This window comes from Anomaloglossus baeobatrachus, chromosome 10, assembly GCF_048569485.1.
Source record: "Anomaloglossus baeobatrachus isolate aAnoBae1 chromosome 10, aAnoBae1.hap1, whole genome shotgun sequence".
In the NCBI taxonomy this organism is placed as follows: domain Eukaryota; kingdom Metazoa; phylum Chordata; class Amphibia; order Anura; family Aromobatidae; genus Anomaloglossus; species Anomaloglossus baeobatrachus.
The window spans coordinates 79048125-79061522 of NC_134362.1; the positions used below are offsets into that span (position 1 = coordinate 79048125).

Genomic DNA, 13398 nt, shown 5'->3' on the forward strand with positions numbered 1-13398 from the left:
CACCAGGTAAACCAATATAACTTCACAAAATTTAGAAATAAACATTTCTGACATGCAAAAACAAAACCCAACAAAATTAGTGACCAATATAGCCACCTTTCTTTGATGACACTCAACAGCCTACCATCCATAGATTCTGTCAGTTGCTTGATCTGTTTATGATCAACATTGCGTGCAGCAGCCACCACAGCCTCCCAGACACTGTTCTGAGAGGTCTACTGTTTTCCCTTCCTGTAGATCTTACATTTTATGAGGCACCACAGGTTCTCTATGGGGTTCAGATCAGGTGAACAAGGGGACCATGTCATTTTTTTTTTTTTTTTCATCTTTTAGACCTTTACTGGCCAGCCACGCTGTGGAGTAGTTGGATGCATGTGCTGGAGCATTGTCCTGCATGATAATCATGTTTTTCATGAACGATACCGACTTCTTCCTGTACCACTGCTTGAAGAAGTTGTCTTCCAGAAACTGGCAGTAGGTCTGGGAGTTGAGCTTCACTCAATCCTCAAACTGAAAAGGGTCCCACAAGTTCATCTTTGATGATACCAGCCCATACCAGTACCCCACCTCCACCTTGCTGGCATCTGAGTCGGAGTGGAGCTCTCTGCCCTTTACTGATCCAGCCCCTGGCCCATCCATCTGGCCCATCAGTCACTCTCATTTCATCAGTCCATAAAACCTTTGAGAAATCAGTCTTAAGATATTTCTTGGCCCAGTCTTGACGTTTTATCTTATGTTTCTTGTTCAAAGGTAGTTATTTTTCAGCCTTCCTTACCTTGGCCATGTCCCTGAGTATGGCACACCTTGTGCTTTTTGATACTCCAGGAACGTTGCAGCTCTGAAATATGGCTAAACTGGTGGCAAATGGCATCTTGGCAGCTTGACGCTTGATTTTCCTCAATTGTTGGGCAGTTATTTTGCGCCTTTTTTGCCCATCCGACCCTGTTGGCTATTTGCCATGAAACGCTTCATTGTTCGGTGATCACGCTTCAAAAGTTTAACAATTTCAAGACTGCTGCATCCCTCTGCAAGACATCTCACAATTTTGGACTTTTCAGAGCCCGTCAAATCTCTCATCTGACCCATTTTGCCAAAGGAAAGGAAGTTGCCTAATAATTAAGCACACCTTATATAGGGCGTTGATGTCATTACACCGCACCCCTCCTCATTACAGAGATGCACATTACATTATTTACTTAATTGGTAGTTGGCTCTCAAGCCTATACAGCTTGGAGTAGGACAACATGTATAAAAAGTATCATGCGATCAGAATACTCATTTGCCTAATAATTCTGCACAGTGTGTATCTTCTTGGACGTTTCATTATCATGACAAAGTATCTCCAAACATATTTCATCTGCATGTACAGTCTCACATATTCCTGTATATTTCATCACCACCACCCAGCTCAACTTTACTGCACCATCCATGAAAGCCATCCTGTCCTCACTGCAGTTCCGTATCTTTTCCCTCTTAAAGGCTTGTAGTATACTGATGCATTAGGGACTCCCACCCGAGACAGTCTCTTCATCTCATGTACTAATTCACCCTTGCCTCCTTCTTCCAGACCTCTCTCTTTCTGTAACTGTTTCTTTCTCTGTCCACAAGCTTTCTCTGGCAGAGCTGTATCTCAGTCTCGCCTCTCCTATCTCTCTCGATCTCGCTACTGTGGTTCTCTTTTTTTTTTTTCCTCTTCCTCAGGACACTCACTGCATGCAGTCCTGCTTCTTAGTCAGACCTCATGCCTACTATCGCTGCAGGCTCGTCCCTATATGAACACTAACATGAAAACTGGTCTTTCCCTGTGCTCCAACTCCTCCCCTATGGTCTACTCCCAACATTAACTGTCTTTGACCCTGCTGGCTGTTGCTGGGCAGACTTAACCTTTCACCTACATTTCTATACTCAAACATTATAATACATTACCAGCACTTAACTCTGTAATCCTATATATAAACACTGCTGCTCACTATGCATCATAATGTTATACTGCTTTACACATGACACATACATCATACTTCACGTTACACTGCCTTCACAATAACGCATGACATTATATCACATAACCATAACGTGATAGGTATCTTCAAGTGGAATAAGCAACAACCCGACCGCCTCCTTACAAGTGATCGGACAGTTATCCCCAATCCTTTGGAATAGGATATAATGTCTTAATTTGAAAACACCCCTTTAACACAGCCATGTGCATGAGACCTGAGGCTCTTTCTCTTATGTAGATCGTTTATTCATTGTGTTGCTTTTTCCTACAGAGGAATCCGATTTTTGCAGATATTGCGGATGTTACATGTGGACCGACAAGGAGGAACGTGGAGATTACTTGGCTCAGTGGTTTTCATACACAGACAGGTATGTTGTATCAGATCTGAAGAGACCGTAAATTCCACATGAATGAGATCAAACCTGTTTATATTTACTAGATGGTTAAATATTAGCGTTGAGATATTTTTGATAGCGGTTTTCTAATTTGTGGTTTCTCTTGCAGGAACTGATAACGACTCTGTACATTGGATTCCTTGGCTTAATTTTCTCCTCGTACTTTGTGTACCTGGCTGAAAAAGATGCAATTGATGGTTCTGGAGAATATCAGTTTGGCAGCTATGCTGACGCTCTGTGGTGGGGGGTGGTAAGTAAAATGGAATCAAATACTTTGTAAATTGAGCGATGGTATGTAATGGTCATCTGTTTAACCGTGGGAATCGAAAATTGCCTTAGATCTAGTGTACCACTTTAAAATGGGTGTTTATGTAGAGGAAAAACTAATCCTCGGTCCAGTGCTAACATTTTGTCTATATGTTAATCTTTTGCTCATTCATGTTGCAATATTTTTGAAAAGGTCATTTTTTTTTTCTTTGTCACATCCAAGTGTTAGTTTAGAGTCATTAGGTCAGCAGGTTTGTGCTCTCTAAAATGAGACCAGACCAGCATAATGTAGGGGCTGAAATCATGATCCCAGGGATGTCACTTACTAGGCTGTGTGCTGTTTATATAAAATCAGTGTTTTATAAGCAGGATATTATCACTATAGTTGACTAGGAACTATAATATGCATACAGCTGCACACTAAAAAGCCAATAATGTATAAGGGAACCCTGGTACTGCATTACTGCTATATGAAAATAATGAGATTTTTAGTTTATGTATTGGCCAATGCATGGAAGCACCTCACACCAAGGCAGCTCCAGAGGGCTAAGCAGAGCTGAGGACCTGCTTCAGCCTTGAGCCGAAGATGCGTCCCTGAGATCCCCACATCCATCACCGACGCGTCTTCAGACGGAGCCAGGAGCAGGTAGGGAGACTGAGTCATCTGTCCCCTGCATCCAAACCGCCGCCTAGAAAGGCGCCGGTGGGCCTATGCAGGCCGTGATCCCGGGGAGCATCATTAATTTAGCCCCCGGCTTCGGCCTGCATTCTAGCAACGCCCCCTCTCACTGCTCTGGAAGCCGCTCCCTCACTCAGGAGCAGCTCCTTTCCGATTGGCCGTCACGCTTAGTCCCAGCCCTGAGACCAATCAGTCTCCGGGGCCGTCTCTCTCCTCCAGTCTGCCAGGAACACTGGACGCCATTTTCCACGTGGGGAGCAGACTCGGGTGAGATCGCCTCCTTGGCTCTGCACTTCTGCAGCACTATATACCGCTCTGCTCAGCGGTATATCGCTGTCTCTCTAGCGGTGTGTGCCTGCTGGCTAGCGGTGTATATCAGCTATTAGCGGTATATACTGGCTCTGCCTGCAGGTATATGCCGACTGTTTGACAGTATATGCCATTTTGCTATCGGTATATACCGGCTGTGCATAGCAGTCACTTTATAATACTGCTAGTGGCTCCTCACTCATACTAACAGCAGCATATCCCTATATAGGGCTGTATGACTCTGTTGCTGACATGCGTAACCGCAAGGGTGATAAAGCTTCCCAGGTGTCCTCTACGGACCTGTACTATGCTTGTACCACCTGTGGACGCTCGTTTTCTAATGGCCGAAGCTATCCACTATGCCGGGGCTGCGATGCCCCTACTACCGTGTCACAACAGACCCAGTTGCCGGACCAGGAGGCCGGGCAGGTTTTGGATTTTGCCCCGGCCACCGGCCAGGCAGCTCCCCCATCTGATGACGTTCTTCCTGCATGGGCTCTTCTAATGTCTAAAAGGATAGATGACCTTGTCACTCAGATATCCCAAACCTCAGGCAGCCTTCCCTCGGCTGAGCTCCCTCAGAGGAGCCCGCCTGCTTCGTCTGGTCCTTCTTCCCCAGAACGTAAAAAGGCTGCTTCCAAGAGGCGCCATTGCGACCTCTACGCCTCTTCTGACACGGACGATGGCCAGTCTGACCCGGGCTCTGTGACTTTTAGTAGTCACGATTCCCAAAAATCTGACTCTGATTCAGATGTCCCTTCCGAGTCTAGGCATATAGAAGACACACTAATTTCGGCTGTCAATCACTCTTTGTCGATTCCTGATCAGCCTCCGGACCCGACTTCTCAGTCAGCAATCAAGCAGGCCAAGAAGCCTCCTAAGTCCTTTGCCCAGGATCCGGTTTTTCGTCAAATCGTGTCTAAACGGTGGGATCACCCTGATAGAAGGTTTAATAAAAAACCTTTCACTTCATTCGCTTATCCTTTTCCATCTGAAATGGTTAAGCCCTGGTCAATACCCCCCATTGTGGATCCGCCAGTATCCAGGCTGGCTAAACACACGGTTATGTCAGTTTCAGACAGCGCGTCTCTCAAGGACTCGTCCGACCGCGCAGTTGATGCGGCAGTGAAGTCTATTTTCCAGGCTTCAGGCTCCTCTCTTCGCCCCCTGTTTGCCTTGACATGGGTCGCGAGAGCTATGGGTGTCTGGAGTAAGAACCTACGCAGGATGCTTCGCTCTTGCAATATTCCTCCGGAGGCTTTTGAGATCCTTGATTTGATCTCCCTAGCCTCTAATTATTTTCTTCACGGCTCCCTAGATGCAGCTAGTTTGTCAGCCCTAACTGCAGCCAATGCTGTTTTTGCCCTCAGAGTCCTGTGGCTAAAGATATGGAACGCGGACAGTGCCTCCAAGAAATCCCTGTCCACACTCCCCTTCCATGGTCTTCGCCTGTTTGGAGAATCCCTGGACAAACTCATATCTGAGACGACGGGTGGAAAAAGTACCATTCTACCACAAAAGCGGCCTGTATCCAGGAATTTTAACAAATCTTCTTGGCGCAGACAGACCTTTCGGCCCGTCTCCCAAAAACCTTCAGTACAAGGATCATCCCAACGCTCAAATCGAGGATCCAGCCCCTCAAGGGGCTCTTCTTGGCATTCCCACTCCAAACAAACTAAACCTAAGGGACCTTGCCCTGCACAGGCCTCCTCAGCATGACGCCAGGTATCCCTCAGATCCGACTCCTGTTGGAGGGCGGCTTCTGCTTTTTCGGGATATCTGGCTAGACCACACTCACGATGCTTGGGTTCGAGAAATTGTCACCTCAGGTTACAAGATCCATTTCCATTCCCTGCCGGCCAGCAGGTTTCTGCGTTCTCGTCTCCCAAAGTCCGAAACGCAAAGCCAGGCCTTATTTCAGGCCATAGCCTCGTTACAAAAAGCAAACGTTATCATTCCAGTGCCCATGGAACAGCGCGGCAAAGGTTTCTATTCAAACCTTTCTGTCGTTCCCAAAAAAGATAGCTCTGTCCTCCCTATCCTGGATCTCAAAAGACTGAACCAATCCGTACGCATTCGGACCTTCCGAATGGAGTCATTGAGAGCAGTACTAGCCGCCATGGAACCGGAAGAATTCCTAGCCTCTATAGATGTTCAAGATGCTTATTTACACATTCCCATTTGTGTAGTTCATTAACGGTTCCTTCGTTTTGCCGTAGGACACAGTCATTACCAATTCAGGGCCCTCCCCTTTGGACTGGCCACTGTGCCTCGGGTCTTCACAAAGGTCATGGCGGCCGTCATGTCCATTTTGCACCCCAGAGGTGTTCTGGTTGTTCCCTATTTGGACGACCTACTTGTCAAGGGGAGCTCTCCTCAAGTTTGCTCAGAAAGCGTGCAGATATGCTTAGACACGCTGTCAAGGCTTGGGTGGCTTATCAACTTCAACAAGTCACCCTCATTCCTCTTCAGTGCATCACCTTTTTAGGTATGCTGATAGACACGGCTCAGTCCCGGGTTTTTCTTCCAGAAGGCAAGAGGTCTTCCCTCATCCGGGCCGCCCAATCCCTCCTCTCCCGCCGTCACACATCCCTTCGGAATGGGATGAGTGTTAGGCAAGATGGTGGCAGTCATGGAAGCCGTGTCCTTTGCCCAATTCCATCTGCGCCCTCTACAACTGGATCTTTTATCCTTCTGGGACAAGAATCCAGCTTCTCTAGACCGGTCAGTCCGCTTATCTCGGACTGCGCTCCACTGCCTCGTCTGGTGAACTCAAGCCTCATCCCTATCTCAAGGGAAGTCCTTCCATCCTGTCCACTGGCAAGTAGTCACGACAGATGCCAGCCTCATAGGCCGGGGAGCAGTTTTTCTCCACCACACTGTTCACGGACGCTGGTCTCCCTCTGAACACTCTCTTCACATCAACGTTATAGAGATCAGAGCCATATTTTTGGCCCTTCAGAACTTTCAGCCCTTGCTATTGGGTCTCCCTGTTCGGATCCAGTCAGACAATACCACGGCTGTGGCTTACATCAACCGTCGGGGAGGAACTCGCAGCAGGGCAGCGATGAAAGAAGTATCCAGGATTCTTCTTTGGGCAGAGATGCACATTCCCATTATTTCAGCTGTCCATATTCCGGGAGTAGACAATTGGGCCGCAGACTTTCTCAGCCGACGGGGTCTAGCGGCAGGGGAGAATAGTCCCTCCACGACGAAGTGTTCCATCAGATCACTCTTCGTTGGGGACTCCCAGATCTGGACATCATGGCATCTCGGATGAATGCCAAGGTACATCCCTTCATATCCCGGTCGAGAGACCTGCTAGCGCTCGTCTCCGACGCTCTAGTCTTCCTGTGGTCGCAGTTTCGCCTGCCCTACATCTTCCCTCCGTTTCCTCTCATTCCGAGAGTAATCAAGAAAATCGAGGCAGAGGGAATTCCCGTGATCCTCGTGGCCCCGAACTGGCCCAGGAGAGCCTGGTACCCAGAGCTTCTCCAACTTCTCAGCGACACTCCCTGGCGTCTCCCCGACCGCCCGGATCTTCTGTCGCAAGGTCCAATATTCCACCAGAATACAGCACAGCTGCATTTTACGGCGTGGCGCTTGAATCCTTGATTCTAGCCAAGTCAGGTCTTTCTTCTAAGGTAGTTCATACCATGCTTAATGCTCGGAAGCCCTCCTCCGCCAGTATCTATCACAGGACCTGGAAGACCTATCTTTCCTGGTGTGACCGTCATCATCGGTCGCCCCTTGTTTTTTCAATCCCTGATGTGCTTGCCTTTGTGCAAGACGGTCTGGACTTGGGACTAGCCCTCAGTACTCTTAAAGGTCAAATTTCTGCCTTGTCAATTTTTTTCCAGAATCAGCTGGCTTCTCGCCCTCAGGTCCGTACTTTTCTTCAAGGGATCCCTCCTTATCGCCACCCCTTAGATCCCTGGGATCTGAATCTGGTTCTCGGAGCTCTTCAGCTTCCTCCTTTCGAACCTTTAAGAGAAATTTCTCTTCAATGTCTCTCTTGGAAGGTTGCCTTTTTAGTCGCCATTACCTCCATCAGGCGAGTGTCCAAACTGGCGGCCCTTTCCTGTCGCTCACCTTACCTGATATTCCATCACAATAAGGTGGTCCTTCGGCCTTCCCCCGCCTGTCTTCCGAAGGTTGTGTCTTCTTTCCACTGGAACGAAGACATTGTGTTGCCGACATTCTGTCCGGCCCCGGTCCACTCCTTTGAAAAAGCCCTCACACTCTAGATCTTGTTAGGGCTTTGCGGAGCTACATCTCCAGAACAGCGCTGTTGCGCAAGTCCGATGCCCTCTTCGTCCTCTCAGAAGTCACAAAAAGGGCAGCGAGGCTTCTAAATCCACGATTTCTCAATGGATCAGGACTGCCATCTGTGAGGCATACAAAGCACGAGGTTCTGTTCCCCCTCAATCTGTGCACAGAGTGGGCCCCACTCTACGCGAGCATTGGGTGCTTCCTGGGCTATCCACCATCAGGCTTCGGCGGCCCAACTTTGCAAGGCCGCTACCTGGTCCAGTGTGCACACATTTACAAAATTCTACAGAGTGCATACGCATGCCTCCGCGGATGCTGCTCTTGGAAGACAAGTCCTTCAGGTGGCAGTGGCCCATTTCTAAGTCGCCACTGCTCGTTTTTTTGACAGTGTTTTGATATGTGTTCACTGCAGTTGTTAGTCAGCTCTTAGTCTGATGTTATACACTGTTAATAGTTCAGTTCCCACCCAGGGACTGCTTTGGGACATCCCACTGTCTGTGTCCCCCAATGAAAAGGCGAGAAAGGAAATGACATTTTTGTGTACTCACCGTAAAATGTCTTTCTTGGAGCCTTTCATTGGGGGACACAGCTCCCACCCTTGTGTTTTTGTTGTTCTCCTACTGCTTTTACACCAAACTGAGCTAGTTTCCTGCCTAGCTAGGGTATATGCTGTGGGAGGAGGAGCTAACACTTTTTCAATCTAGTGTCACGCCTCCCCTGGAGACACCATATAACCCACTGTCTGTGTCCCCCAATGAAAGGCTCCAAGAAAGACATTTTACGGTGAGTACACAAAAATGTCATTATCTGGGTTAAAAACATCAGTGTCTGGGCAGCTAGACTAAAAAAATCTAAATTGAAATGCCACTATTTGGACTAACCTGTATGTTTGGGAAGCTAGACTCCTGCTATAAAAGTTATGAACACATCCTTGTTATAGGGCGGAGTGCTCAGTCAGAAAGAGACTCACCTCAAATATTTAAAAAAAAAAACTGACCCGCACATCCAACAAATGTGAATAGGTGCTAGTTGAAAAAACATAGTGACTATAAAAAATAACTAAAAATCTCATTTTTTTTTTTCCTATAGCAGTAATGCAGTACAAGAGTTCCCTTATACATTGTTGGCTTTTTAGTGTGCAGCTGTATGCATCTTATATTTACTATGTTTTTTTTTCAGCTAGCACCTATTCACACTTGTTGGATGTGTGGGTTAGTTTTTTTGAAATATTTGTGAGTCTTTCTGACTGAGCACTCCTCTCTATAAACCAGGCTGTGTTCATAACCTTTATAGCAGGAGTCCTAGCTGCCCAGACATGGAGGTTAGTCCTAATAGTGGCATTTCAAGTTAGATTTTTTTAGTCTAGCTACCCAGACACGGATGTTTTTAACCTAGATAGTGGCATTTAGTTAGATACCCGGATTATGGAAATTACCTTGCCGTTGGTTTCCGAGCTTATATGCATTGGACAATACAGCAACTAAAAATCTCATTTTTTCATGTAGCAGTAATGCAGTACCAGAGTTCCCTTATACATTGTTGGCTTTTTAGTGTGCAGCTGTATGCATATTATAGTTACTATGTTTTTTCAGCTAGCACCTTGTTGGATGTGCGGGTCAGTTTTTTTTTTAAATATTTATAGTTGACTAGGAGGCACAAGTCACCTAGTCCTGCTCTATTACTTCGCCCCCACCACTGACCGCTTTCTGCCTTTGTACAGTGTTCACAGCTGCCAATCAGTGGTGTGGGCGAGGTTATTCAGTGATTAAGCATCCTGAGCACTTCTAGATCTGCAGTAGAAAAAATTATGATTGTATTAAATATACAGCAAGCAGCCCAGTAAGTGACACATCACTGGAATTAGGGTCTCTGTCCCTACATTATACATTATACTCCTCTCACATTTTATAGTAAAATCCTTGTGACTGGTATCCTTTAAAGTTAGTAGGGCCAGCCTGATACGTGTTAGTTTAATTGACCCAATAAACTATGGATTTTAAGCTACTAATATATTTTGTCTCCATCATGTGGAAGCTGGAATTTTTTCTTGTGTTTTTTTTCCTTCATACTTATGTGGAGAGGCGGCCCCGGATTTATCTATACACCGCTGTCAATTGGATAGCTTAAAACATGGATCGGTGAACTGATTACCCCCCTTTTTTCTGTTCTTTATTACTCCAGCATGCGTATGTTTAGGACTAACATGACAATTTTTTTAAATACTTTTTGAGAATATTATGTGGTCTGTGTAGTAGAAATGAAAATATCTGTGAGCTGAAAGCTTTGTAATTTACACCAATGTCTGGAGTAGTTCAAAGTGAACCTGTCGTGTGATTCGGAAGCGCGGGAAACGTGAATCCGAGCCTGGCTGCACGACGGCTGCTAGGTATAACAACATTTTAATAATTCCGAGGAAATATAGTTAGAAGATCTGGTCGGAACCATGGGCAGAGACCAGACTAGTCCGGCTTCTCCCAGAACTGCCGCAGATGATTGGCAGGTTTCAACCGTAGCATGAGATCTGTCAATCACCTGAGGGCTATATCGTCTGAGAGCCAAGTTCTCTAAGAATTTGAGATTACAATTGTTAAAATGTCTAAAATTACAGTACATGACATTTTATTGCCTTGAGCAGTTTTTATAGAATGCAAACTATTAACTACCATAACTTTTACAAATACTGTGAAAACAGGAGAAATGGACAAGCCCTTGTAGCTCTTGTTTGGTATAGTTACTATGCAGAGGTTAGTACCGTACATAACAAAAGTGGTTCAAGGAAGGAAAACCAATGATTGGGTGCCCAATGTCCATTAAAGCACATAGGAAATGAAGGCTATCTTAGAGTCGGGACACACAGGGGATCGCAGTTTGCTTAGTTGCAGACCATACAAAGTGCCCATTCTAACGATTGTCCACTGGAAAAATGCCCAAAATAGGGAAATGAGAATCAGTCAAGGTCCATGAAGCATTGGAAGAAGGTCATCTGGTCTGGCTGGGTGTGTGGGCACTGCTTACCCAGGCTAGAGGACGCACTGGACAGTCTTCTGCTGGGAAGCCTGGCTTCTTAACATTCATGTAGTTGGTACTTTTGGACGGATTTCTTTCCTCTAAACGTTGTTGAAGACCAAGTACACCATAATGGTATTTCCTAATTGCCATGGCCTCTTTCAGTAGTATACTGCCACACTGCAAACATTGCCGTGCAATGATTTGAGAACCTGGACAAAGATCAAGGTGATGACTTGGCCTAAATTCTCCAGATCTGTATCAGATGAATCCGATCGAGTATCTATGTGAGGAGCTGGAAAAATAATTGAATTCCATGAAAGCTCCTCTGGACAGATTAAGAAACCTGGACTGTGATCTGCGGCTGACATCTTGATGCTAGATACCATAGGACACCTTGAAACAAATAATTTAGCCCTTAGTTTTGGGGCAAGAAGGGGATCTACACAATGTTGGGATGGACGGGTGGTTTTATGTTATGGATGGCTGTGTAATTAAACACAAATTGCAACTTCTTAATATATTTTATACAGTATTTGTGTTGAGCATTACTCCCTGCAATGTTTCTTTGAGAATTATCAATTGCATTGCACCCCTAGATTTTCTCTTTACATTCTGTAGGTATATACATAGCTACACGTAAAGGGAATCTGTCAGCGGGTTTTTGCTATGTAAGCTGAGGACAGCATGCTGTAAGGGTTAAAAACAAAAAGCAACTGTGCCTCTCATCTGTGTGTGTGGTATTATGTATTTAAACCAATGGTTTTATTAATCTGTGATTAACATTGCTACCTCTAGCTGGCATGTGCAGGGGAGTCCAGCACGCCCCGGCTGGGATTGACACCTCAATGTCAATGCGCAATCTCTATTGAGAGCCTGGTGTGGGCGAGGCAAGGGCAGCTCCTTGGGTTCAGCTTCATGCTTAAAAGTAAATTCTGTGATTATGTGAGAACGGCTGCAGCCAGTAATCTATGTGATACATGATTGTATTCAGAATCTTATTGCCTACATTATGTTGCTGTGAGATGAGGTAGCGAAAACCTGCTGACAGTTTCCCTTTAAGAAGTAACCATCGTTTTGTTTTTTATTTTTCATATATCTTCTCAGAGAAATCTGCTACTTTCTCATCCAAGACAATTATGATTATTCATTCTCAAAATTCTTAATTCAGAGGTAAAATCTGTCTTCAGTGAATACAGACATTCCCATTACTAGATAGGAGATGGCAGTTGGTGCCCATAAAGTTTTATGGGGAACTATAATCGTCTTTTCAGGAGAATTTTCAGTACAATGTCTGCCTCCATCTCCTCCCCCCTCCACTCTTTATAGAATGTAAAAAGTGGCGACTGTCACCTCCGATCTCGGTAATGGGAAAATCTTCTCTTTACTGAATACAGATTTTAGCGGATTTCTTTGACAAGCTATATTACAAAGTTGCTTATTTTCATGTGTTCTGTTGATTTCTGAGTAGATCTGCAGTAGGCTGCTGCCTTGTATCGTCCATTGTTGGATCCAATATGTCTTCTTCTCTTTAGGTCACAGTTACAACCATTGGTTATGGAGACAAAGTTCCCCAGACATGGATTGGGAAAACAATAGCATCCTGCTTCTCGGTGTTCGCCATCTCATTCTTTGCGTTGCCAGCGGTATGAGATCTTTTTTTATTTTTTTTATGCAGTTATCTAAGAAGTGCAAAGAAGATTAAGGTCCTTTAGAAATGTTCTGAATTCTTTGTGTTGTCTTAGAATTACTATACTGTAGCATTGTAGAATAGGGGTTTACAACCTTTATATTACTTTGACAGCCGCATTATCTGGGTTGTGTGCACATAGGCTCACCATTCTGCTCTAAGGCTCTTTTCTCTCTAGTTCTGTGCAAAAAGTTCATTTTCCTTTAACATACACTCCCTTGTCCAGTGACATAACATGGATCCCAATGCAAAATCTCCAATGTCTTGACTTATTTTTCATGCACCCCAAAATGACTTTTGAGCCACCCTAGGCTCGAGGGCCCGGCTATGAGTGCACCTATTGTAGTTGAAGCCCTTCCCTCATCTTGAAAGTCTATTGAATTTAACGGCATCTGAGGCCGTTCTCCTACACTGCAGTCCTCTGTGACCACATATGGGACCTCAGAGCCACCTATAGCTGTAGGAACCCCTGATGTATAATACACCTTCTTCATAAAGTATAACTAGTTTAACAACCCTTTCTATGTTTCTTTCTTCAGGGTATTCTAGGCTCGGGTTTTGCCTTAAAAGTACAGCAGAAGCAGAGACAGAAGCATTTTAACCGTCAAATTCCAGCAGCTGCATCGCTCATTCAGGTAGCCGATCTATAGAGGGGGTTACATGCAGGAGATCAGCAGATAAGGAGGCAATACATCCAGTAATATATGTGCATTGGAGCATAATGTTTGAGATAATATCCTGAGCAAGCATAATCCACTGTGTGTAAAAACATTTCTTAAAG

General features: G+C 45.3%; 1 protein-coding gene across 3 annotated transcripts in view; it reads left to right on the forward strand.

Moving 5' to 3' along the window:
- The window catches only part of KCNQ1 (potassium voltage-gated channel subfamily Q member 1), a 267942-nt gene that overhangs the window by 211911 nt on the left and 42633 nt on the right, over positions 1–13398 (forward strand). For all 3 annotated transcript variants that reach the window (XM_075325459.1, XM_075325460.1, XM_075325458.1), the window contains exons 6-9: positions 2271–2367; positions 2504–2644; positions 12463–12573; positions 13157–13252. In XM_075325459.1, coding sequence (XP_075181574.1) covers positions 2271–2367; positions 2504–2644; positions 12463–12573; positions 13157–13252 — 445 coding nt within the window. The remainder of the gene's footprint in view (positions 1–2270; positions 2368–2503; positions 2645–12462; positions 12574–13156; positions 13253–13398) is intronic.